This window comes from Gossypium raimondii, chromosome 11, assembly GCF_025698545.1.
Source record: "Gossypium raimondii isolate GPD5lz chromosome 11, ASM2569854v1, whole genome shotgun sequence".
NCBI lineage: Eukaryota > Viridiplantae > Streptophyta > Magnoliopsida > Malvales > Malvaceae > Gossypium > Gossypium raimondii.
This window is the reverse complement of record NC_068575.1, coordinates 56,822,160-56,846,658: the sequence shown is the minus strand read 5'-3', so window position 1 is coordinate 56,846,658 and position 24,499 is coordinate 56,822,160. Positions and strand designations below refer to the sequence as shown.

The following is a 24,499-nucleotide window of genomic DNA, read 5'->3' as shown; positions in this document are numbered from 1 at the left end:
ATATGTTGATATTCTATCAATATATAAAGAAGCTATTTTCTTAAAAAAATTCTATCTTTTGACAAAATTCGTCTTTTGATTTTTTAGCCCTCAAAGTTTCACTGAAGTGTTTATTAATTTGCGTATAGAGTTCATACTTAGCAAACCGAGGTTGATGATAGCGGAGAAGGCCGAGTGGTTGAAAGTTGGGAACGACTTAGTCCACTTAATCCAAAACACATGTATTATTGGGTTAAAGGGTTTATTATCGATTTTAAAGAATATTTTTAAAATTCCGCTATGCTTAATTTCACTATTTTCAAACCGATTTTTTCAACAATTGATATTAGAATTAGGTTATGCAATATTTATAGTGTAAATCGGTTTATCATATTTCTAAAACTTTCTGAATAAATTTTGATAAAGTGTGATTTTTTTTAGGCATATAAACATTTTTTGGGTTGTATGTGTGATTGCATGAATTTTTTTATTTTATAAATTGTTATAAAGTAAAATTTTCAAAAATTATGGTTCTAAAATTTAGATTAGTTATATTTTAAGTTATTTTTTGGGTTTATAATTAAGGGCCCTCTGGACGGTGGTTTAGCCTCGGCACGTTTGAAGCATTTTCCCTCTCAACCGCACCACAACAATCTGTTTGGATTGCAACAATGCAGCACAATCAAGAAGTTTTAACGCACTGGAGGCTTTTTTTTTTCCCCTACCGGAGCTCTTTGCTCCAGCCAAAATTTCAACACCCAATAATAGATAATTTTACATTTATATCCTGTTTTGTCTTTTTTTCCATTCTTTCCATTTTTATTGTTTTTTCCTTCACATTCTTTTTTCTTGTTGCGGCTTCACATTCTTTTTTTAATTCTTAATTTAAAATAAAACAGTATTTATTATATAATAAATTAATACATATTATTAACAATAATTATCATTTTATCTATTAAACAATTTAAATTGATTATATAATTAATTAATATATTTATAATAAAATATAGAAAGATACATTTTAATATTTTATTAAATGAATTTATAAATTCATATATTTCTAATAATTTTGTAAAAATAACATAATTTGAAAAACCCGAAAAAGCGTGGACACATAACCTAAAACAACCAAGACAAATCAAGCGGTTGAATTAAATTTTTATTGTATATGTATATTTATTTTTATAAATTTTTAATAATTTATTAATCGAATTAAACGAATCAATCAGATCGACGAACCGGTGATTTGACGAGTTCGATCAACGATTCAATTCTAAAACTTTGACTTTAACCAACTAAAGAAATGTATGTGTTATATAAATTTAAATTATATACGAAAGTTTGAACTCATTATTTCTTATGTTATAACAAACTATTTTAACACTCATCTAATAAATAAGGTTTTTGATTAAGTCTTAATTCGGTTGACATTAATATTATTATTATAGAAATATATAAGTTTGAATGCGTTAAAACGTGTTTATTTTATGCAAATCAAATCGAAAATGGTAGTCTTGGAAAAAAAATTAAGTATAATTTAAACCTTACATTTTACCTTTTTCTTTATATGATTAAGATATCTTCGAGTCTATTTCATGAGCTATAAAAATTAAACATTTCGGAATTAGTTAGTCTCCCTCTCACTTCACCAAACACAACTTTTGTCCCAATTCTAACATCCAAACAGCTCTCGACTCTTTCACTTATTCTCAACGGTTCTCTGAGTCTCCCTGATCTCGAGAGCCCCTCTAACCGCGCCACTCCTAACCTAATCCCTCTCTTTTCTCTTATATTTGTTTTACACTCACCGTAAACCCTCGTGATTCGTCTCTCCTGACCATGCTCAACCTTTCATCCACGCTCTCAACTCACGTTCGGTTCCTGCTCCAGTCCTTGACCGAAGCCAACGCCGACTCAGTTTCTCGAGACCTCTGCCAGGTGTTCCCCCCTTTCTCAATCAACTTTTTTGTAGTCAGATACGCCGATTGGGATTTTTTTTGCTGTTGCATTTCTAATGATTTGTCTGGTCACTCCAAAAACCCTAAAATTTCGCAAAAGTAACTGTTAGATTTAATGTATGGTAATAGAATTAGGTTGAGTTGAGATCTAGTTGACGCTCATTGCTTGATCACGTTGTAGCTCTTTCTTTACACGATTAACTAGTTTGGTGCCGTCTTATCCGTAGGAGTATATGTACAGGAATGTTAAGGAAGACTAAGATCTAAGATACCGCTGATTTGTCAGGGTGTCAAAAGACATAACTAGCAGGCTTGGATGGGGGTTTTTGTTTGATTCTTTTCAATTTATTGCAATTTTCTGGATAACATGCTGATGTGGCCTGTTTATTTTTGGCAGTTCATCGAATATGGTATAGAGGGAAGCATTCTGGTGTTGCAGACCTGCTTAGATTGCTTGAACTCTCACAAGACAGATTCAAAGAACTTGCAATCTGAACAAGTTGTAGCATCAATTTTTAGACATGCAATGGACAAGCCAAATTTTTGTACTGTCTTCTGTCAGTCACTAAGAAGTATGGATATCAGTGAGAATTTTTTGGAGAATTTCTCAAAAGCAATGCAGTTTTCCATGTCTGAGAAAATTGGCATTGGTCTTGCTTTATCTGATTCAGAAAATCCTGATATAAAAATCTGTGGTAAGTTATTGTTTGAATGGGCATTGACTTGTTAAATGGATGTACTCTTGCTGATCAAAATGATAAAAGTGGAGCTTTTGCATTTTTCTAGGGAAGAATTTCTGTATGGCTCAGATTGAGGAATTGAACTCGAATACTGCCTCTTTTGATTCTACTGAGCAAATTCAGAATGTAGTTATGTTCCTCCAGTGCTCTGGTGCTCTTTCCAAGCATGTAGATTCCTTTATGCAGATGTTATCTCTAGTTCAAGCTAACGGTGCTGCACAGTTTATTTTGACTCCAATACTTTCAGATGAATCACGTGGGGCTAATTTCTTAAGGTGTTCTTCTCATCTAAAACCGCAGTTAATCATGCAAGCCTCAGTGTCATGTTGTCTGTTAGTTTTTTAATCACTCTGTGATAATAGATCTTTTGTTCACTTTATTTATTCTGCAGGAATATGGATTTCTTCAATGAATGTGGAGAAAATGATTTTGATGCACTTTTAGAAGAAATGGAGAAGGAAATGAGCATGGCAGATATCATTAAGGAACTAGGCTATGGATGCACTGTTGATGTTGCGCACTGCAAAGAAATTTTATCTCTTTGCTTACCTCTGACAGAGATGACTATAGCTAGAATACTTGGCATGATTGTCCTCACCTATGCAGGGCTTGAGGACAACCAAACCATGTTTTCAACATTTAGCCTGGCCCTTGGTTGCAACACCTCATATGATTTGCCTTCATTGAGCTCCTGGAACATTGATGTTCTCGTAAAAACTATAAAGCAATTTGTGAGTAATACCTTTTTTTGATTTATGCGGTTCTTGACGTCTTTTGATTTACCAATAGCCCTTTCCTCAAGGAGCATATTTTCTTTATTTTTGTAATGCATGCTGAATACAGGCTCCTGGTACCAACTGGATTCGAGTTATTGAAAACCTGGATCATGAGGGGTTCTACATTCCTAGTGAAGCAGCATTCACTTTTTTCATGTCTGTATATCAACATGCATGCCAGGTATTGTTATTTTGTTTTAGTGTGAAGTTGCTTGCTTGTTGTATTGCTTTAGTTTTTTTTATCATTCTTTGTGCAGGACCCCTTTCCACTCCATGCCATTTGTGGGTCCGTGTGGAAGAATAGTGAAGGTCAGCTATCTTTTCTAAAATATGCTGTATCAGCAGTGCCAGATGTATTTACCTTTGACCATTCTTCGAGGAAGCTGGTAAGAGCTATGTAAATGTAGTCTTTCCTTTTCTTATCGCTATATTTGCAGTAGGAATAATGTTCAATCTTTCAGGCCTATCTGGATGCAGTGTACGGCCATAAGCTTCACCTTGCAAATGAAAATCATGCCTGGCTGTGTCTTGACCTCTTAGATGTGCTATGTCAACTAGCTGAAAGGGGTCACACCATCTTTGTTCGATCAATGCTTGACTACCCCTTAAAACACTGCCCTGAAGTCCTGCTTCTTGGGATGGCACATGTTAATGTAAATGTCCACAATCTCAATATGTTCTCATACTGTCTGATGTTTCTTTTTTGTATCTTTAACTTTTGGTTAATAAATCTTGTGTCTATGCTTGCAGACTGCTTATAATCTCCTCCAGCATGATGTCACTTCCACAGTTTTCCCAATGATAATTAAAAATGCTCTGGGTGCTGGTATGGTACTTGAACTATGGAATGTGAATGCTAATCTTGTCTTGCGGGGATTTGTAGAAGTACACAACAGTGAGCCAGACGGCATGATTAGAATTTTGGAAGTTTGTCAAGAGTCAAAGGTAATTTGGATTTTCAATTATGTTTCTTTCCTTCTGCGTCGCACTGTGAGATAAAACATTTATTCTGCATCAGACTGCTGCTAATGTCAAATTGTTCCTCCTCTTTTACTCTCTCTCTTTTTAAGTTCTTCAGTAGTGTTCTGATGTTTCCTTACTTAGAAAGGACTTTTATTTGAATGTGATAATTTATTTTTGGTAATTTCTCTTGTATCTTATTTGTTTTTGCAGATTCTATCATCAGTGCTGGAGATGATACCTTTTCCTTCTGGCATTAGATTAGCAGTCCTTGCTTCCAGGAAAGAGGTCATAGACTTTGAAAAGTGGTTGAGTGGTAACCTGAATACATATAAAGATGTTTTCTTGGAGGTGATATCAAGTCCTTCTCCAGCCTTTATGATTACTGAAGCTAATTTGATCCTAAGAATGTTTTGGCTGACATGTCTGATGCAACATTCAGGAGTGCCTAAAGTTCTTGAAGGAGATACAGTTTGCTGGATCACAAGAGTTTTCTGCCACACCTTTCCATCATACTACTGCTGTTTTGAATCTTTATTTGGAAGCTAGTTCTACCATTATCAAGGTACGACTGTTAATTGGTTATTCTTGTAATCCACATCTGGTTAGGGGTGAGCAAAACCCGATTCGACTTGAAAAAATCGAAAAAAAATTCGAATTTCGAGTTAAACGAATCGAGTTATTCGAATCAACTCGAATTTTTTTTTCGAATTTCGAGTTCGAATCGAGTTGAGTTTTCGAATTCGAATAATTCGAATATCAAACTATAATATTTTACATTTTTACCCCAAACTCCCAAACCTTTTTACTTTTCCTTCAAAACTTTTACTCCTTCCCACTTTCCCCCCAAAACTTTTACTCCCCTCCCCTCCCAACCCCCCAATCTACCCAAAATCCATTTCCCACCAAAATTTTACTCTCCCATCTACTTTTTCTCAAAATTTTACTCCCAAAAACCCTCAAAACATTTTATTTTCCCCCAAAATTTTTACTCCCTCTCACTTTTCCCCTAAAACTTTTATTCTCTTCCCATCCCACCTCCCATCTATCCCAAACCTTCCCCCCTCCAATTTTTTTTTAATATTTTCCCTCCAAAATTTTACTCCCCTATTTACTTTCCCTCAAACTTTTATTCCCCAAAACTTTTTATTTTTCCTCTAAACTTTTACTTCTCACCCTTTACTCTCAAATAAAAAATCAAAATTATCCCCAAAAAAATCACTAAACATAAATAGTAATAATTTTATTTATATCTACTATTTATATTATTAAATTAAATTTCACATTTTATATTATTTATATTATTGAATTGTTTAGTCATATTGAATATTTATATTAAAATTGAATTATTAATTATGCCATAAAATATTCGTGTTGAAATTTTATATTGGTATCAATTTCACATTTTATTTTTAAAATAACTTTTATTAAAAATTATATTTTTACATTTAATATATTTTTTAATTCCAAAATACATAGTGACAAGAATCTGAAGATAATTGAAACAACTAAGCAAGCAAAGAAGCTAACCAGTATATAAAAAATTAATAAATAAATTATGAGGTGATGAAAGTTAATAAAAAATTTGATTAAGGTGGACAAATTTTATTACGATGGGTGACAATGGTTACAAGGACCCAAAATTATTTTTTAAAATTTAACTCGAACAAATATATTCGATTCGATTCGAATTCCATCTCACTCGACTCGATTCGAGAAAACTTCAAATAAAGTTAGGATGATAAAATGATATTCAAAAACTCGATTAACTCGAAAATTTTCGATTCGATTCGATTCGATCGAATGCTCACCCCTACATCTGGTATGTTTTTATTTGGAAACTAACTGCTTTTCCTGTGTGTGTATCCTGTGCAGGTTCTTAAAGCTAATACTGGGGTGATAGCCTCTACTCAGCTTCTCGAGGAAATGGAAAGGTTGCATGTGACAATAATGGATTCTACTCAAAAGTTGCAAAATGGTGGGACCACAGAGTCTTCAACCTCTGATGGATATGGAGATGATATTGAGGCAGAAGCAAACTCTTACTTTCATCAAATGTTTTCTGAACAGTTGACTACTGATGCAATGGTTCAAATGCTTGCCCGATTCAAGGATTCTTCTGTGAGAAGGTATGTTGTTGCTTCAGTACCATTCCTAGGTTTTGCTTTCATTGCTCCAAAAATATTCTCAGATTCATAACCACTCTTGTCTATTGGCATGCCTAATAGGTTACGTGATTATGCTAGTTTTGATGCATCTGGTTGATATATATATTTTTGGTTAAGGAAGGCATTCATCATGTCTTCATGCCACATTCTATATCTGATTTAACATTTATCATTATTTGAAAATTTGGATTTACTAGAAAATTTCATTCCTAAGACATGATGGTTCGATGAGCTGTTTATAACAGGGAACAACTGATATTTGAGTGCATGATTGCGAATCTGTTTGAAGAATACCGATTTTTCCCCAAGTATCCAGAAAGACAGCTCAAAATTGCTGCAGTTCTCTTTGGTGAGTTATAATCCAATATAATCCTAATATACGAGTTTTTATCCTAGCCGTTCAGGGCCATTCTGGCTGTTACATTAGCTATATGTTTCATGTGTAAGACTTTGTTGCTGTTTTAGTGTTCAAATTTTGCCATCACTTTTGTCTTTCTTTGGTTATCATGATCCATCTGGATAAATGTTTTAAAAGTATGTGCAAAATATTTGTAAAACTCTAGTTGTTTAGTCTATAACTTACTTATCCTTTTATTTGATTCAGCTTGCTATATAGTTTTCTGACCTACAAATATATTATTTTTCTTTTGTTAATGTGGTGTGGATAAATTTTTTAGGCTCTTTTATCAAGCCCGCCTTTTTATTAAACTTATTTCATGTTTTTGGAATTTCAGGCTCTGTTATCAAGCATCAACTTGTAACTCACCTCACTCTTGGAATTGCCTTGCGTTGTGTTCTAGATGCATTGCGTAAACCTGCAGATTCAAAAGTTAGTTATTTCTTAGCATTAGTGTTGTCTTCTTTCTCATCTTTGGTTTCTTGCCGATGAAGGTGTAAAGGAGTAATTTAGTTGTTACTAATGAATTACTGCTGATCTATCTCATGTACAGATGTTTTTGTTTGGAACCAAGGCCTTGGAGCAGTTTGTGGATCGTCTGATTGAGTGGCCGCAGTATTGCAACCATATTTTACAGATATCTCACCTGCGTGCCACTCATTCAGAGCTTGTTGCTTTCATTGAACGAGCTCTTGTCAGGATTTCATCAGGTCACTTGGAGTCAGATGGGAGCAACAATCTTTCTGCTCATCACCAGGCTTCCTCTCAGGTGACCCCAGTAAACGGGGAGGTAAATCGTGGTGTTCTTTTGTTGTTGCATATGTAGAATTTAAATCTACAAATAATGGTGTCACAAAATAAATATTAGCTTGGCGATAATATATAATTAAATATTAGCTCATTTTTCTGGCTATAAATGATATCTGATTTGGTTTGCATCTAAGAGTTAAGCAGGATATAATATGGTGATACAATAATATTAAGATTCTGTCATTCAAGAATTTAGCTGTTAAATCAGTTTTTTCTTTTCTCTTTGTAGCCTGCATTGAAGTTTATTCTTTTTAGATCCATGCATAAATAAGTATTAAAAATAAAGAAAGAGATGCTTTTGAGTTGGTGCAGCAAACTCAAGAGAAGTTTATAATGTATGATGTGTTTGGCTGGAGAAGTTTAATGTGATAAATAATCTGTAACTTGCTGATGATCTGGTTGCCGTTGTGTTAGGATTTCCCCATTATAGAGTTTTCCCGTATTTCGGGTCAATGATCTTTTTATTTGATCTATGCAATCTGAGTTATTGCTGTCTTCTTTTCTGATATTTGGAGTCACCATTTCAGTTAAATAGCTCTGGCATCGCTCAGCCAGGGCCACAACTTTCTTCTCAACTTCAGCTTCCAAGACATGATAGTTCTCATGATGATCGTATTAAAGCCCCTGCTGCATCTTCCAATGATGTGAAACCACTGGTGTCTTCTGTAGGGCAGCCTTCAGTTGCTCCCTTGAGTGATGCTTCTAGTATTCAGAAAGTAGTATGCCTCTCGACTTATTATTTTGTGATGTATGTGGGATTTTGTTATCTAGAACTAATATTGTTCCTTAAATTTCAGTCGCAAAGTGTAGGCAGTGGTTCTTCTATGCTGTCTGCTTCCCCTGGTTTTGTTCGATCTTCTCGGGGCGTTACTTCTACCAGTAATAATTTTCCATAACTTTGTTCGGATGTTTCATTTGCAGTCTTCCATAAAACATTGACATTTTTACATGCTCTTATGCAACAATCTTTTGTTTTTATTACAGGGTTTGGCTCTGCTTTGAACATTGAAACACTAGTTGCTGCTGCTGAGAGAAGAGAGACGCCCATAGAGGTATTTGATGAGCGGTTATTGTCAACCATCTAATTTGTATATGGAAAATTGTTTTACTTTTTTCTTAATCAGTATGCATATCACAGTTTTATGTTTTTTGCTCCTGCTATTATCAACATGGAAACAATTAAAAGATTTCATATTTATAGATGATGTTATCTATTTAAACCGTATGTAATTGTGGTCTGGGCTATGATGAAAGAAAAGGATTTAGAATTTGCTACAATGGAAGTGCCAAAAACATTCAAGTTAGTATTAGTTCCAGTCTGGTGTGGCTGTAAGAATTTTTGGGTTTGGAACCATTGATGTTCTTCCCTACCTGGCTCAGACTTACATAGTTTGCAGGTGAAAGATAGAATGAGTAAACAGGTGGAAAGGTATGTGATTATGCATCATCTTGTTTGGGAGTGGACTGGGTGGAGCAAATAGAGAGTCTATATAATGTCATCATTTTACCCTAAAGTTGTTAAAGTAGTCTTTTAGGAGAAAAGGGGTTCATGTAAAGCTTGTAAGTGGACTATTTGACTCTTAAATGCTCCCAAGCGGAGGGTCTCTAAAAAGTGATTTGTTGGGGGTTTTAGTTTGCCTCCATCCCCTTTCCCTCCCATAAAAAACTCCCAAGCGAGCTAGAATATTCCCTTTACTCCGTTCTAGTTCTCTTCCTTCAAAACAGACTATTAATCCACTCAATGATGATCATGGAATATTGAATTTTGCTTTTTTTTGTAGGCTCCGGCATCTGAGATTCAAGACAAGATATCATTCATAATCAATAATATTTCGGTTGCAAATATTGAAGCTAAAGGAAAAGAGTTCACTGAAATCCTGAAAGAGCAGTACTATCCTTGGTTTGCCCAATACATGGTTATGAAAAGGTCAGACTTGGATACTTTATTTAACATAAATGTTCATGCCTCTTTCTGTATGGTATGCCATTGATTATTCAACTGAACTTTTTGTATTTCCTGCTCATTTTTCTACTATTGAATTAACTTATTCATGTGTTTTATTGCAGAGCAAGCATTGAGCCAAATTTTCATGATTTGTATTTGAAGTTTCTTGACAAAGTTAACTCAAAGGCTTTGACTAAGGAGATCGTCCAGGCTACATATGAGAACTGCAAGGTTTCTGTTGTTTAATTAATTTAGCCACGCAGAATAATTTGACCAATAACTGAAAAAATGATTTATTATCCCATATGTTGTTTAGGTTTTGCTGGGATCTGAGCTTATAAAATCAAGCTCTGAAGAGCGGTCGTTGCTAAAAAATTTGGGTAGTTGGCTTGGGAAGTTAACAATTGGCCGAAATCAAGTCCTGAGAGCTCGTGAAATAGATCCCAAATCTCTGATTATAGAGGTACTTGTTTCTTAAGTTTAAACTTTTAGTTGATTATACAACCTATTGTTTCAGTTATTCTTATGTCCATCTACAACATCTGGTCTACTTATGATCTATCAATTGATTTGAATTTATTCGTTTTTTACTTTTGCTTTTTCCAGGCGTATGAGAAGGGGCTAATGATTGCAGTTATCCCATTTACTTCAAAGGTATGATTATTTATAAAATTAACTGATTTCTTGTGCTGACCTTAAGTTTGGGTTATCATAAATATGTTACATTTTGCAGATTCTTGAGCCGTGTCAAAGCAGTCTGGCATACCAACCCCCTAATCCTTGGACCATGGGCATTCTGTCATTACTAGCTGAGATTTACTCAATGCCGAACTTGAAAATGAATCTTAAGTTTGACATAGAGGTACTGTTACATATTTTAAGCATGTCATATGAAGATGAGGTCTTTTTTCTTCAATATTGTGGTTTTCCTCACAGAAGCTTGGTAATCATTTAATTTATCTGCTTATTGTGTTTTTTCTCTTTGGCTTTTTAGGTTCTATTCAAGAACCTTGGTGTGGATATGAAGGACATTTCACCGACTTCTCTTCTCAAGGATCGTAAAAGAGAACTCGAGGGGAATCCTGATTTTTCTAATAAAGATGTTGGGGTATCCCAAGCCCCAATGGTTGCAGAAGTTAAATCTGGAATAATTTCTCCACTTAATCATGTCGATTTATCTCTTGAGGGTGCTAGTCCACCAAATTCTGGTGGCCCCACACATTTGTTATCTCAGGTTTGATTTTTTATTTTTTCAGTTGCTATTAGTAGTTAATTACATGTGTTAATATTTATTTCTTGGAGTTATTTTAGTATGCTGGGCCCTTGCGTCTTTCTTCTGGTGCATTGATGGAGGATGAAAAACTAGCTGCTTTAGGCTTGTCTGATCAGCTTCCTTCTGCACAAGGACTATTTCAAGCCACTCCATCACAGTCACCTTTTTCTGTTAGTCAGGTATGGCCGTTTTTTGTTTTCATTCTTCCATGTTCAAAGAATTGTTAACTATTTTTATTATTTAGATTATTGACCCTTGTCTTCTTTGCAGCTGTCCACGTCAATTCCTAACATTGGAACTCATGTTATTATCAATCAGAAGCTCAGTTCTCTAGGCTTGCACATGCACTTCCAGAGGTTTTATGCTGTTGTCATATCATTTCCTGCTTTTTCTATACATTGCTTGGTGCCTTGGTGATTAACTCTGCATATAATGTGATGCAGGGTAGTTCCAATTGCAATGGACAGAGCTATCAAAGAGATTGTAGCTGGTATTATTCAGCGCAGTGTTTCTATAGCAACTCAAACAACCAAGGAGCTTGTTTTAAAGGTCTGAAATGTCAAGTCAATGAAGCTTAGATCCAAGTACTTTTAAATTTATTCAATCCATTTTATTAAGGCAATAAGATGACTTTCCTTTTTTTTATCTCCATATTGGTTTACTGCTTTTAGCTCATTTTCAGAAACTTTGTTACTTTTCTGTATTTTCTAGTATTTGTTCTTATGAGAGTTCAATTTTGTTTCTCTTGTTAATCTATATAAAGCTTCTATTTCTTCTCACAATCATTGGATATATTTTCTTTTAAGTTTATGTTTGTATGATTTATAATTTTCTCCTAGAAGTTATAGGGAGCATATTCCTGAAATGCCTGGGTATCATCTTGGAATGATTACAACCAACTTTTTGAACAATTCATTGAATCACTATTCTTAGTCTTAAATCACTTTAATCAAATGCAATTTAGGATTATGCTATGGAATCAGACGAGACACGGATCTATAATGCTGCACACTTGATGGTTGCAAGTTTGGCTGGAAGTCTAGCGCATGTTACATGCAAGGTTTTATCTCATATCTTGTATTTTCTGTTATTCCAGGCCTTGTCAACTTTATTGTATGGTTTTAATCTGTAGTTTTGGTGTTCTAGGAACCTTTACGTGGCTCTATATCAAGTCAGCTGAGGAATTCACTTCAGGGTTTGAGTGTTGGGAGTGATCTTCTAGAACAAGCTGTTCAGCTTGTTACTAATGATAACCTTGATCTTGGCTGTGCAGTGATTGAACAGGCTGCTACTGATAAGGTCATATGGTTGCTTTTGATCAATAGTATTTTGTGCATACGTGTTTCATTGAGCTAAGTTTCGCAGATAGGCTTGGTTTGATTTTCATGGATTGACTCTTACCTTGGTTCTTAAGTTGGTTTCTGTAATATCTATGAATCTCATGGATTTGGTTCATAAGTAGGGTTCATTAGTGACTGTTCTAATGAAAATGTTCGTCAGATATTGGTTTTTAGGCTTCCTTATTCACAGTAATGCATTATTCATGTGGTAGTTTTTTTCTGCATAGAGGTGGCATTTTAGAAAATTGGCATAGAGTTAATGTGTTTTAACTGATCTTCTGTTCTTGGTTCTAACTTTATCCCCCCCCCCCCCCAATATGACTTTAATATATAGGCAATACAAACAATTGATGGAGAGATAGCTACTCAACTTTCTTTAAGAAGAAAGCATAGAGATCCCACATTTTTTGATCCAAGCATGTATGGACAAGGTTCTGTGGGTGTTGTGCCTGAGGCTCTTCGACCTAAACCAGGTCACTTGTCTCTCTCTCAGCAGCGAGTGTATGAGGTAGTCTTGATTAACCATTTGAATAAGGATTACTTGGTTCGAGAAGGAAGGCACTGATAGTTGATCCTTCCTGCTTGTTTGTCCTCTTTATCCTGTAGGACTTTGTTCGGCTTCCTTGGCAAAATCAATCTGGCCAGAATTCACATTCTATGTCTGCTAGTCCTTCAAGCTTATCTGGTGATGCTGGTCTAACCGGCACATTTGGTTCAACATCAGGGCAAGGTACCCCTGGTTACACATCTGGCCCTGGAACTCTGGGACAATTGGATGTTACTTCGGAGGCAATTGAAACTTCGTCAGCTGCTCTTTTGAGGTGGTTCAGTTTAAATGGTACTTTGGTCTCTTTGATTTTTTCTGCTTTTGTAGCTGATAAAATCTTTGTTTCAGTGCTTCCTCAATTCATATTGGCGCAGGAGCTGCTCTTACCCAGCAGACTACTGAAAACGATCCCCTCAATGCTTCATTCCCTTCAACAACTTTGGCCCCTGAATTGCATTCAGTGGATACCACTGATGCAGTAAAAGTGAGAAACTTTGTATGGATGAATTTTGTGCTGGTAGAGTCATGATTTTTTACTGACGCATGCTCCCAACTGGTTGCTAGGAACTGGGACCTACACCACAGCCGTTACCTTCATCTGCTGTAACCGAGCGTCTTGGAAGTAGCATCTCGGAGGCTTCACTGAGCACAAGGGATGCATTGGATAAATTTCAGCTTGTTGCTCTGAAGGTTGAATGCAACTCCATTTTTTTTCCTGCCTTATTTATCCTGCTATCTTTTGGGTTCTGGGAGAATTTGGTCAGATCAGTGAATGACTTTGATGTCTGCAATCATCAACTTCTTCCTGTATTTATTTTCCATATTCCTTTTCACATTCAAATATTGTGATTAATGCACAATATCCCTCAGACTATAGCTGCCATCCCTCTTACTCTTGTCCTCGTACTACTTGAGTTTAAGTTTTTCCTATTAAACATTGAAATCTTGTCAAAATATGTTTCTGACTCTTTGTCAAACCATTCAGTTGGAAAGTTTGGTGACGACTGATGGCAGAGAAGCTGACATTCAGGTATTGTTAACTTTCTTCAACTTCTATGTACTGCAGCTATGTATTTTATGTTATTTATGTATCAGCAATGAACTTCCTTTTTGTTTGGTTATATTATTTGAGCACTGTTTTATGACATTTTTATTTTAGGGACTGATCTCTGAGGTACCTGAAATCATACTCAGATGTGTAAGTCGGGATGAGGCTGCACTTGCTGTGGCTCAAAAGGTATTCTACTGATTGTGGGGGGAAATTTTATTTTTTGGTTATTTATTTTATATTGTGAAATTGCTTGATTTTGATTCTCAATGCATATGCAGGTTTTCAAAGGCTTATATGAGAATGCATCCAATAGTCTTCATGTCAATGCTTATCTTGCTATTCTGGCTGCTGTCCGTGATGTTTGCAAGCTTGCTGTTAAGGAGCTTACTAGTTGGGTATGCTCTGTTCTGCATTTGGAAGGAGGCTTGTTTTCCTTGGTGTATAAAACAGTGAAGTTGCATTAGTTGCCTGCAAATATTAGTTATGGAATCCTATAGCTCCGTTGCTTTGGATTCTAAACTTGGTACATGTTTTATTTGTAAAGAGAGTACGAGTAACTGCTATAACAGTTGTCTATCTATAGTGGTTAATCTCTTGCCGTTGTTAGGACTTCATTTTAATGGGTAAAATGATGTATTCTGGCTAAGTTTTGCTATGGTATTCTGCATTTGGTGGCTTTGTGCATATTGTATTGGTTTGTTCTGTTGTAGTGGCTAGATATGTCTGGAATTATCTCTCAATCTGTGTTGATTGTTCAATTCTTCTCTTACAGGTGATATATTCGGATGAGGAGCGAAAGTTCAACAAAGATATCACTGTTGGCCTTATTCGAAGTGAATTGCTGAACCTTGCAGAGTACAACGTTCTTATGGCAAAACTTATTGATGGGGGAAGGAATAGTATGTACACAAGTAATTTTCCCTTTAGTGAAGTTATTTCTGCTAAACCCAACTCATGCAATCCATTAACTGCAGAAGCTGCTACTGAATTTGCGATGTCACTTCTTCAAACTTTGGTTACTGATGAATCCAGAGTCATCTCAGAACTCCACAATCTTGTTGATGCTCTGGCAAAGGTGGGTCTTATCTTTCTCTCTTTCCCTCCCTCTCTATCTCTTTTGTTTTCCCACTTGATTATTTTGGTATGGTCTCTTAATTGTTATGATCGTGCAGGTTGCTTCAAAACCTGGATCTTCTGAATCATTGCAACATTTGATTGAGATGATTGGAAATCCTTCTGCAAGTATGGCAGTTTTATCCAGTGCTTCTATTGGAAAGGAGGATAAGACTAGGCAGTCTAGAGACAAAAAGGTTGCCCTCTCATCTGTTATATTGTTTAATTCTTTTTCCTTTCTTTTATTGATGTAAAATAAGAGTCGCAGGTGCAGGGTTTGGGAGAGGAATTAATAAATTGTTTTAAGTTATAGCTTAATTTGTTATTGTTTAATTCGTACATATACTAATACTATGTCTGAGCTCAAATCTTTTTCTTGAAGCAGGCACCTGGGCACACACCAGCTAGCAGGGAAGATAATAGTAATATAGAGGCTCTAGAACCAGATCCTGCAGGCTTCAAGGAGCAGGTGACTATTTGTTTCAGTATCTAAGAAGGCATAATGCTTTGTGCATATTATAGATTTCACTTCATACTGTTGGAGTGAAAATTCTAAGTTGGTTTTAAGGGTGTTCAAGATATAAACCTATGCGTATCAATTAACAAAAACGCCTGTTAAAAATCTCATATAATTGGATCTGCACCAATGTTTGAAAGTGGTGATGCAAGTACTCCTTGCAAGCCTGCACTATTCCTATTGGCGTACTTTAGTCATTTATCTTTCTCACTCTTTTCTCTCCTCCCTCTCTCTCAATAAAACTCTTTTTTTCTGTGCCCTGTGTCCGCCGTCCTCTCTTCTTGTCTCCTGCACGGCAGGAAAAGTGGTATATCACTCAATTCTTGTGTTAATTTTCTTTCTAAATATTTTGTAGGTTTCCATGTTGTTTGCAGAATGGTACCAGATCTGTGAGCTTCCTGGTGCAAATGATGGACCTTGTAATCATTACATTGTACAATTGCATCAAAATGGACTGCTTAAAGGGGATGATACGACAGAACGCTTTTTCCGTATTATCATGGTGAAATTCCCCCTTGCCACTCCTTTCCCCCCTCTGTGTTACATATAAATTAACAAGAGAACTCAGGAGATCCGAACTAATTTTTTAGTTTTACTTCATGCTAGGAACTTTCTGTTGCACATTGCCTATCTTCTGAAGTCATGAATTCTGGCACATTACAATCACCTCAGCAAGTGCAAACTCTCTCTTTCCTTGCCATTGATATTTATGCAAAACTTGTGGTGTCAATCCTTAAGGTCCTACTATATCCTCTTTTTCATTATATCAATATGATCTACTTTTCATTTGGATTAAAATGTTTTAACTTGTCCTCTTTTTGGAAATTTCTTTAGTTTTGCCCTGTGGAACAGGGATCAAGTAAACTCTTTCTTATGTCCAAGGTGAAAATTATTTAACTTTTATTTGTATCGTTTGATTTTGTTTTGCAAAAATATGTAATGATATTGATGGTGCTGAACAGATTTTGACTGTGACTGTAAGACTTATTCAAAAAGAGGCTGAGGATAGGAAAGCAGCTTTTAATCCAAGACCATATTTCAGATTATTTATTAATTGGCTGTTAGATCTTGGTTCCTTGGACCCTGTCCCTGATGGTGCTAATTTTCAGGTACCATTCATCTGCATATGCTTAGCCAAGATAGTTTGCCATTGAATAGCCTAATTATTTTTGTGTTTATTGCAGATCTTGACTGCCTTTGCCAATGCATTTCATGCTCTCCATCCCCTTAAAGTTCCTGCTTTCAGGTAAGAATTGAGTTCATTTATGCTACTTTGGTTACTAGTGTAGTAACATGAGGAAAAAGTTTATTTAACACATGTTCTAAAATAGTTAGACATAAAAGAAAGAATCGTTAGTACAAATTTAAACATGCAATTAAAAAGATCAGTAAAAACTCTTGTATAAAATAAAACCTCTTCAAAATAAGCGAAAAGTTTTCCTTCTCTTTGCCACAAACAAGGCATTAGAGTGGCTAAAAATTACTAATTGCGAGTAGTTTATAGCTAAACAATGATAAAACATGTGAAAAAAAAAAAACTCCAACCAAACGTAGCATTAGTTTTTAATATATGCAAGAATATGCTTTTAGGATGTCCTGTCTCCTCTTGAAAAGCATCATTTAGATACAACTTTTAGTCTCGAGTAAAAAATTTTCCGTGTGAAGGGTTGGTTTAGTCATCATATTCTTATTTCCTTGAGTGGATACCTTATAGTGAATTGGCTTAACTTGTAGTATGGTTTATGATAAATGGGCATTCTGGTTTAAGGTACCTGGTAGCTACAATTAAATGCTTCTGTTACTGTTTTATTTCTCATGAATCATTCAGTATAGCTAAACTATCTGATGTCCAAAAAATAATTACCTGGATGCTTCTATGCACTTTCTTATCCCCACGAACTTTGCTTTTTATTAATGCTTTAAGGAGCACTTCAATGAAGACTATCCTGAGAACACTGCATCCAGTAGGATGAAGTTGGAAAACCAATAACTTGTTGAGCATTAATATTTGGCATGCACATGTACAATCTGGAAGATGCTATTTGTAAGTCCTGTTACTTAAGTTCATTGCTTGCTTTGCTGTTATAGTTTTGCATGGCTGGAGCTTGTCAGTCACAGAAGTTTCATGCCGAAATTGCTCACTTGGAATGGTCAGAAGGGTTGGCCCTATATCCAACGATTGCTGGTAGACTTGCTTCAATTCCTGGAGCCGTTTTTGAGGAATGCTGAGCTCGGAGTGCCGGTTTGCCTCTTTCTAAAGACTTTTTTGGTTATTTGTTTTCATTGTAAACAAATTATGCTGGTCCTACTGATTCTCTCTTGTATTATATCCATATTAGGTTCATTTTCTGTATAAAGGCACACTCAGGGTGCTGCTGGTTCTACTTCATGACTTCCCTGAGTTCCTGTGTGATTGTCATTTTACCTTCTGTGATGTGATTCCTCCGAGCTGCATACAGATGCGAAATATTATCCTTAGTGCTTTTCCACGCAATATGAGGTTACCAGATCCATCTACTCCCAACTTAAAGGTGTTAGTTCATCATGCTCTCTCCCTCTCCCTTCCTCTTCATATTGTTTAGTTTAATCAAGAAAGTGATTCTGTAATCATTGTGTGCAGATTGATTTGCTTCCGGAAATCAGAGAACCCCCTCGCATCCTTTCTGAGGTTGATGCTGCTCTGAAGGCAAAACAGATGAAGGCTGATGTAGATGAGTATCTCAAGGTTCTCAAATTAACTCTTAATTTTGTGCTGGACTCATGAGCTTGTTTCTTACCTTTCCCTAAACGTTTTGGTTTCTTGGTTGTTTACATCAACCTATTTCTCTTATCTAAAATTTTCAGATTTGAGAACCATTTTTCTCTCCTACTTTTCACTGGAATTTTTATTACTGTCAAAGGTCCATTGAATTAACCTTTTTAAATTATTTGCTAAAAATTTTCTGAAAAATTCTCTGCAGATGAGGCCACAAGGAGGATCTACATTTCTAACTGAACTGAAACAAAGACTACTCCTTTCACCAAGCGAGGCAGCATCAGCTGGTACCCGTTATAATGTTCCATTAATCAACTCACTGGTGCTATATGTCGGTATGCAGGTATTCTAAAGTTTCTTCTCCTTTTCTAGATGTTATCATTCAGTAATCAATTTTTATCTTCACTATGCATAACATGTATTAATTTACTAGGTATTTTGTTTTTAATCCCATCCAGTTAATTGGAATGAGGCCTTATTATGGAATCCTTCTAATGATATGGTGAAAAATGTAGAATGACATGTTTCTACTGTAAATATATCATCTGGCATTTAATGAGTACTTGTGGAAAACTGCTTGTAGGCAATTCAGCAACTGCAGTCGAGAGTACCTCATGCACAGTCAGCAGCAAGCACTGCTCCAATGAGTGTGTTCTTAGTTAGTGCTGCCTTGGATATTTTCCAGACTCTAATAGCAGACCTTGATACCGAGGGGCGTTATCTTTTTCTCAATGCAATTGCAAATCAATTGCGATATCCAAACAACCATACGCATTACTTCTCCTTCATCTTACTATACTTATTTGCCGAAGCGAATCAGGTAAGAATTTCTGTTCCATGGTAGTAAATTATTATTGCATTTCTAATGGACTGAGGATAAACTTTTCTTTCTACAGGAAATTATCCAAGAGCAAATCACAAGAGTTTTGTTGGAACGGCTGATTGTTAATAAACCTCATCCTTGGGGTCTCCTCATTACCTTCATTGAGCTCATAAAGGTAAAAATTGATTCTGAATGTGACCTCGTCTTTTAGTTTTTCTGGTATGTAATATGATGTCAAAACTGTTAATGTTTTTTTTTTCTCTTTTAATTTCAGAATCCTAGATACAACTTCTGGAATCGATCTTTCATAAGGTGTGCACCCGAGATTGAAAAACTCTTTGAATCTGTTGCAAGATCATGTGGGGGCTTGAAACCTGTGGACGATAGTATCGTTTCTGGTTGGGTTTCCGACAATGCACACTAGCCAGTTAAAAACTCTTTTCAATGCCATAATGTAATAGAACTGTAATTTTAGAGTATCTGTAAACTGTACAAGTCTTACTATTGTTATTGTCCCTTAGAATTCTGTATTACAAGCCAGTTAAAACTTATTCCAAATTACTGCCTTCTTATTCATTGTTGTAAATGGCATGCCGAGGACTGCAAGTTCATTTTATACATTTAGAAGTATACAAAAATTGTGAATTAAGCACCCCATTGGTTTAGGCTAATTTGTCCGTTATCTCAGATTCTTTCTTAGTAGATGTTAATGATTTTGGATAACCTGGTGATACCTAGTCATTCCCTAGTCCCGTCAAATATATATTAAGGAAAGTCGGGCCAATCAAATTAAATCAAACTCGGCAGGAAAACTGAACCACAACAATGAACAAAATTTAACTCATCTATTCGCACTTCTCCTAGAACAAGAGGGATGGACATCAGGGGCTGCTGCCCTTTCTGCAACTCCGAACCTGAAGCCATTCCCCATCTTTCATGGGATTGCAACTTAATGCAAGATTATGTAGACTGCTCCCTTTCCCTCCTGCAGTTTGGCTCAAATGAAATCTTACATTAAGACTATCTTCCCTCATCGTTGGCCTACTTTGTTCATTGCATTTGGATTGCGAGAAAAGCTATCATTTTTTATAAACCTTTGAGTGAAAACATGATTACTTCTAGACCGATGTCTCTCGCGGTTGTCTTTTAATTCAGAAAACAAGGGCTGGCCGTCTACAGGTTGAGTTTAAATGGTCACCGCCTAGCCTTAGGTAGTTTAAACTTGACTGTGATGACTCTTGATTTAGAAAGCCGAGCGCTACTGGTTCAGATGATATTATACATGATCACTGTGGGCATTGGATTGTTGGTTGCCATCATTTCCTTTACTTGCCAAAGTCTGAATATTTCTCATGTCATTGTTGAATTGGATGCTATTGTTATTATTGATCTCATTAGCCCTCTAGAGAATAAAAGTTCATGGCAAATTAAATAAATGTTCCCTTATTTGACCAAAAAAGGAAACTACGACAAAAGCAATGAATCTAATGCTCATGGAAAGCACTGCATTTTAGATAACCAGGTGATACCTAGTCATTTGCTAGTCTGTCATATATCCATCAGCCTGCTACATAATTGCTTGGAAGGCTTCTCCTATTTTGCATTATTAAGGAAAGTCTGGGTTAATCAAATGAAATCAAATCCAGTAATAAGGAAAAGTGAAAAATTATAACAATGGGAAGTGTTTGCTCCTGTTAAGACCAAAAAAAGAAAAAGTGTTTGCTACACGCTTGGAATACTTCCTAGTCCCTACGAACAAACTTGCCCATGATATGGAGAACTGCAACAAAAGCAATGAAACCAATGCTCATTACAAGCACCACATTTGGAGAGATCTTGAGTCCTGGAGCATCATCGGTGTAGAACTGAAGCATAGTACCAGCAGCCCCTCCCGAGGCACCCCCACCGCTTGTTGTTCTCCTCCTGCGCAGGCTTGCTGCTGCTGCTGCACTTCCTCTTGGTGGAGCTGTTCCCGTTGCCATCTCTGTTAAACAACCCACCAATCTTCACAACTAAAAATTTGTATACACTCACAAACACATCATGTTTCTTGATAAGAGCATTAATAAAGAATGGATATCAGGCAACACACAATTTACAAGGTGAAACCTAAACGATTTTCCCACTAGAATTACAAATCAAGGAAATAAAGCATGGCTGAAATTCCCAAAGTTCATAAATCTCCCCTATGAATTATCAATAAATTCGGCCTAAACCATTCAATCCTATAAAAGATATATAATAACATAGTCGATTGAACCCCAATAAGTTTGTGTAGCAAATCTTCATGCTGTAAGCCAATTTAATTATTCTAACTGACCAACAGGAGGATTCCCATCCATCCAAATTTAAGATCTGATCAAATCACAATCTCATTCAATTTAAAGGGTTCACGCATGCACTTAATCCTACTCGACTATAATGTGCAAATAATCTCAAAAAACGACAGATCCAAGCAAAGTAAAAGAGTAGGTTGTGAGAAAGTAGATCTAAAATGGATCGATCTAATCCTATTCGGAGGCAAAATGAGAGATCAAGACATCGCTTAGAGAAACTCATCATCCGAAATCTAATGGAATGTAAAAGGGAAGTAGAAGAACTCGCCTGAGTGGAGTCGGAATTCAGATCCAGTAAGTTTTAGGAGACGCCTACCTGTACTGCCCTGTTTAATATATCTTTGACTAAAATTCCGTTCGAATGTAGACAGTGGGCTTTTTCATTTCCTATATATATGCTGTCCCACCAACGGAACTGGTAGGCACCTCCACGCAGCTTTGGCCAATCGCTTTTAGCCACGTCATCATATAGAGTCCCAAACAGATCGCCTGCGGAATGATTATGTCTACGCGTGAGGCTGTGTGGGCTAAGTTGGCTCAATTGCACATATATTTCTCTATTAATCATTTTCAAATGTAAATAATTTTAATCCCAAAGTGGAGGAGACCCAAATGAGGTTTAAAAGTGGATCAGTGAAGAAAGAATAAAATTCATGCATATGATGGCGATGGGTGCAAATAGCGATGACAATTAATGAAATCGATATCCATAACAAAGCTTAAAAGGAGTCATTGTCGGTAAGACAATTACAGAAAACGGAAAGGGACTTGGCTTTTAGGGTGTAGACTTCTCACTAGCGGATTCTGATATGAGATTTCTTTTTAAAATTAAAAATTTTTGATAGGAGGTTTACAGAAATTTTGAAATGTTTAAGGAGATTTCAACTTTTTTGGGAAGTCCGCCCCTGGGGTTGTTATCCACGCATGATAATGTTTGGAGGTTGGAATGTCAACTTCAAGACATTGTGCAGATAAATGTGACTCAGCCCTCATTCCCGACTACCACCATTTTCCCTTCCGTATTGAGCTTAAAATCTGAGATTTTATTACATTTAACCTCAAAACTATGCATGAAATGACCGGATTGGCTGCTTAAACCACCACAAATTGTGAAATATACAAGTTTCTTCAACTCCCTACTTTTCTTAATCAACCACACTCTAATTTAAATATGTCATATGGAATCACACTTGCAAACTCTTGCACGAGTCTCGTATGTTCGGGACTAAATTGGATCCTGTACTTATAAGTGCTTTAGTGGAAAATTTGAGACATTAGACATAGATATTCTAACTTCCATACAGTGAGTATACAGTTACACTTGATGATGTAGCTTTATAACTCGGTTTATTGGTGGATGGGACAGTCGTTATGGGGGCAATGGGCATTGTTGATTGGAGCGTAATTTGCGAGCAACTATTACGCAAGCTGCCAAACAAGTTTAGCGGTAGCCGGATAGAGATGAAATAATCAAAAACCAATTTCAATTATATCGATAACTCCACAAGTTTCGTTGAAAGAGAACAATACACACAAGCATTCACCCTGAAGTTAATAAAAGGTCTTCTAATGCTCAATAAATTTTGAAATCTGATACATTTAGGGTAGCTACTACAACTAGTCAACTTAAAAGAAGCGGGACGACTTAGTTGGGGATCAACTATGTTGGCAACATTGTATCAAGGGATGTGTTGAGTGACAAAACCATAAAAAAAAATTAAAATTGATGGTTGCATACTCCTTCAGTCATGGACATGGTATTAACTATCATTTTTACGTCCCCGAGTAAACGCCCATTATGTATTCCCACTCATAATAAGATAAAAATTCATTCTATAATATAATTATCATAATATTTTTGAAATAATATATTATTTAAATAGGTGGAACAATGATGTGAGTCATGTGGGTATAACGAATAAGCTCGAAGATATCCGACTATTATTAGATCAACGATCGAAAGTCGATGTTAATTTTTTAAATTTTAAATAGTATAATTTTACGTAAAGATTTGAAATTTAATATTAGGTGCTTAATAAAATTTATAATTTCGTATTATTGTTTGAATGGATTCCATACACTAATCCGAGAATTCAAGAATGCATCCCGACTGAATTTTTAGCAAATCACAATATCCGGCACATCAAGTTGCCATTGATGGTTTTTGCGACGATTGAGATGCACGAATCAAATCGAGTGATGCATGAATTTGATTTGGAAAACGCAACGGAAAATAGGTTTAAGGGAAAACCAGAGTTTTAATTTTTTTTTCAAAAACAAGAACTTGGTTGCATTATCTAAAGTAATAAACATTTAATCAAAATCATACATTTATGATTCATCAAGGATGAACGCTTTGATCGAATAGTCTTCTTCGCTATCCTTAAGCTCACGTCTGCCGAGTGTAATTTACAAAATTATCAGTGGGGCAATTTCATAATTTCTCTAAATTGTTTGGGTCATGTAACACCCTAAACCCGGCCGAAACGTTAGGGCCGAATCTGGTGATGTCACATTGTAACACCTCTTACCCGTATTCAACGCTGGAATAGGGTACGAGGCATTACCAGAATAAATACACTTATAGAAATATTAAACCGAGTTATAAAATTTCATCCAAATTAAAAACTTTCAAATTATTATCTTCGAGTCGCTAATTAGGGTATACGAGGCCCAATACATACCGATAATGCACCAATATAAACATCACTGGAATAGGGTACGAGGCATTACCAGAATAAATACACTTGGCTTCCATTTTACTTATCGACATTTGTCAAATTAGAGAAAGTCTTACGGAATTAAGTACTTCGTTTTCTCGATATCATCGTCCAACTATGGTTTTACACGTAATCACATAACACATACCGATGCCATAGCCCAGCTATGGTCTTGTACGGAAATCACATATCACATGTTGCCATGGTCCAACCATGGTCTTTTTTGTCAATTCATTGCATATCACTGAACGAAAGTACTCATTCCTGCGTTCTACTCAATTTGATCTTCCA

At 35.9% G+C, this 24,499-nt stretch overlaps 2 protein-coding genes across 4 annotated transcripts; one reads left to right on the top strand and one right to left on the bottom strand.

The window, feature by feature from the left end:
- Positions 1–1,606: 1,606 nt before the first annotated feature.
- LOC105802567 (uncharacterized) lies at positions 1,607–19,728 on the top strand. 3 transcript variants are annotated; one of them, XM_012634275.2, is made up of 51 exons: positions 1,607–1,917; positions 2,335–2,632; positions 2,724–2,952; positions 3,069–3,408; positions 3,521–3,634; positions 3,711–3,839; positions 3,915–4,106; positions 4,204–4,398; positions 4,627–4,764; positions 4,856–4,978; positions 6,289–6,542; positions 6,827–6,930; positions 7,316–7,410; positions 7,532–7,747; positions 8,316–8,507; positions 8,586–8,667; positions 8,773–8,840; positions 9,570–9,715; positions 9,856–9,964; positions 10,050–10,196; positions 10,340–10,387; positions 10,467–10,595; positions 10,728–10,967; positions 11,045–11,185; positions 11,277–11,362; positions 11,450–11,555; positions 11,971–12,066; positions 12,153–12,305; positions 12,681–12,854; positions 12,953–13,167; positions 13,242–13,377; positions 13,458–13,583; positions 13,879–13,923; positions 14,053–14,130; positions 14,223–14,339; positions 14,717–14,843; positions 14,919–15,019; positions 15,117–15,254; positions 15,443–15,526; positions 15,930–16,076; positions 16,181–16,312; positions 16,409–16,456; positions 16,537–16,683; positions 16,759–16,820; positions 17,663–17,816; positions 17,914–18,105; positions 18,195–18,299; positions 18,535–18,672; positions 18,913–19,149; positions 19,226–19,327; positions 19,427–19,728. In XM_012634275.2, exons 1-51 carry the CDS (start codon positions 1,819–1,821, stop codon positions 19,574–19,576), a joined length of 7,224 nt encoding a protein of 2,407 aa, XP_012489729.1. In that variant the 5' UTR covers positions 1,607–1,818; the 3' UTR covers positions 19,577–19,728. The 3 variants fall into 3 exon arrangements, with proteins under 3 accessions (XP_012489729.1, XP_012489728.1, XP_012489727.1); XM_012634274.2 differs by having other exon boundaries at positions 7,532–7,768; positions 8,316–8,504; XM_012634273.2 differs by having other exon boundaries at positions 7,532–7,768.
- Positions 19,729–20,774: 1,046 nt separating this feature from the next.
- On the bottom strand, positions 20,775–21,923 carry LOC105802569 (protein transport protein Sec61 subunit beta). Its single transcript, XM_012634277.2, has 2 exons — positions 21,757–21,923; positions 20,775–21,136 (listed from the first exon to the last, which is right to left on the bottom strand). Exon 2 carries the CDS (start codon positions 21,132–21,134, stop codon positions 20,895–20,897), a length of 240 nt encoding a protein of 79 aa, XP_012489731.1. The 5' UTR covers positions 21,135–21,136; positions 21,757–21,923; the 3' UTR covers positions 20,775–20,894.
- Between the last annotated feature and the right edge of the window lie 2,576 nt (positions 21,924–24,499).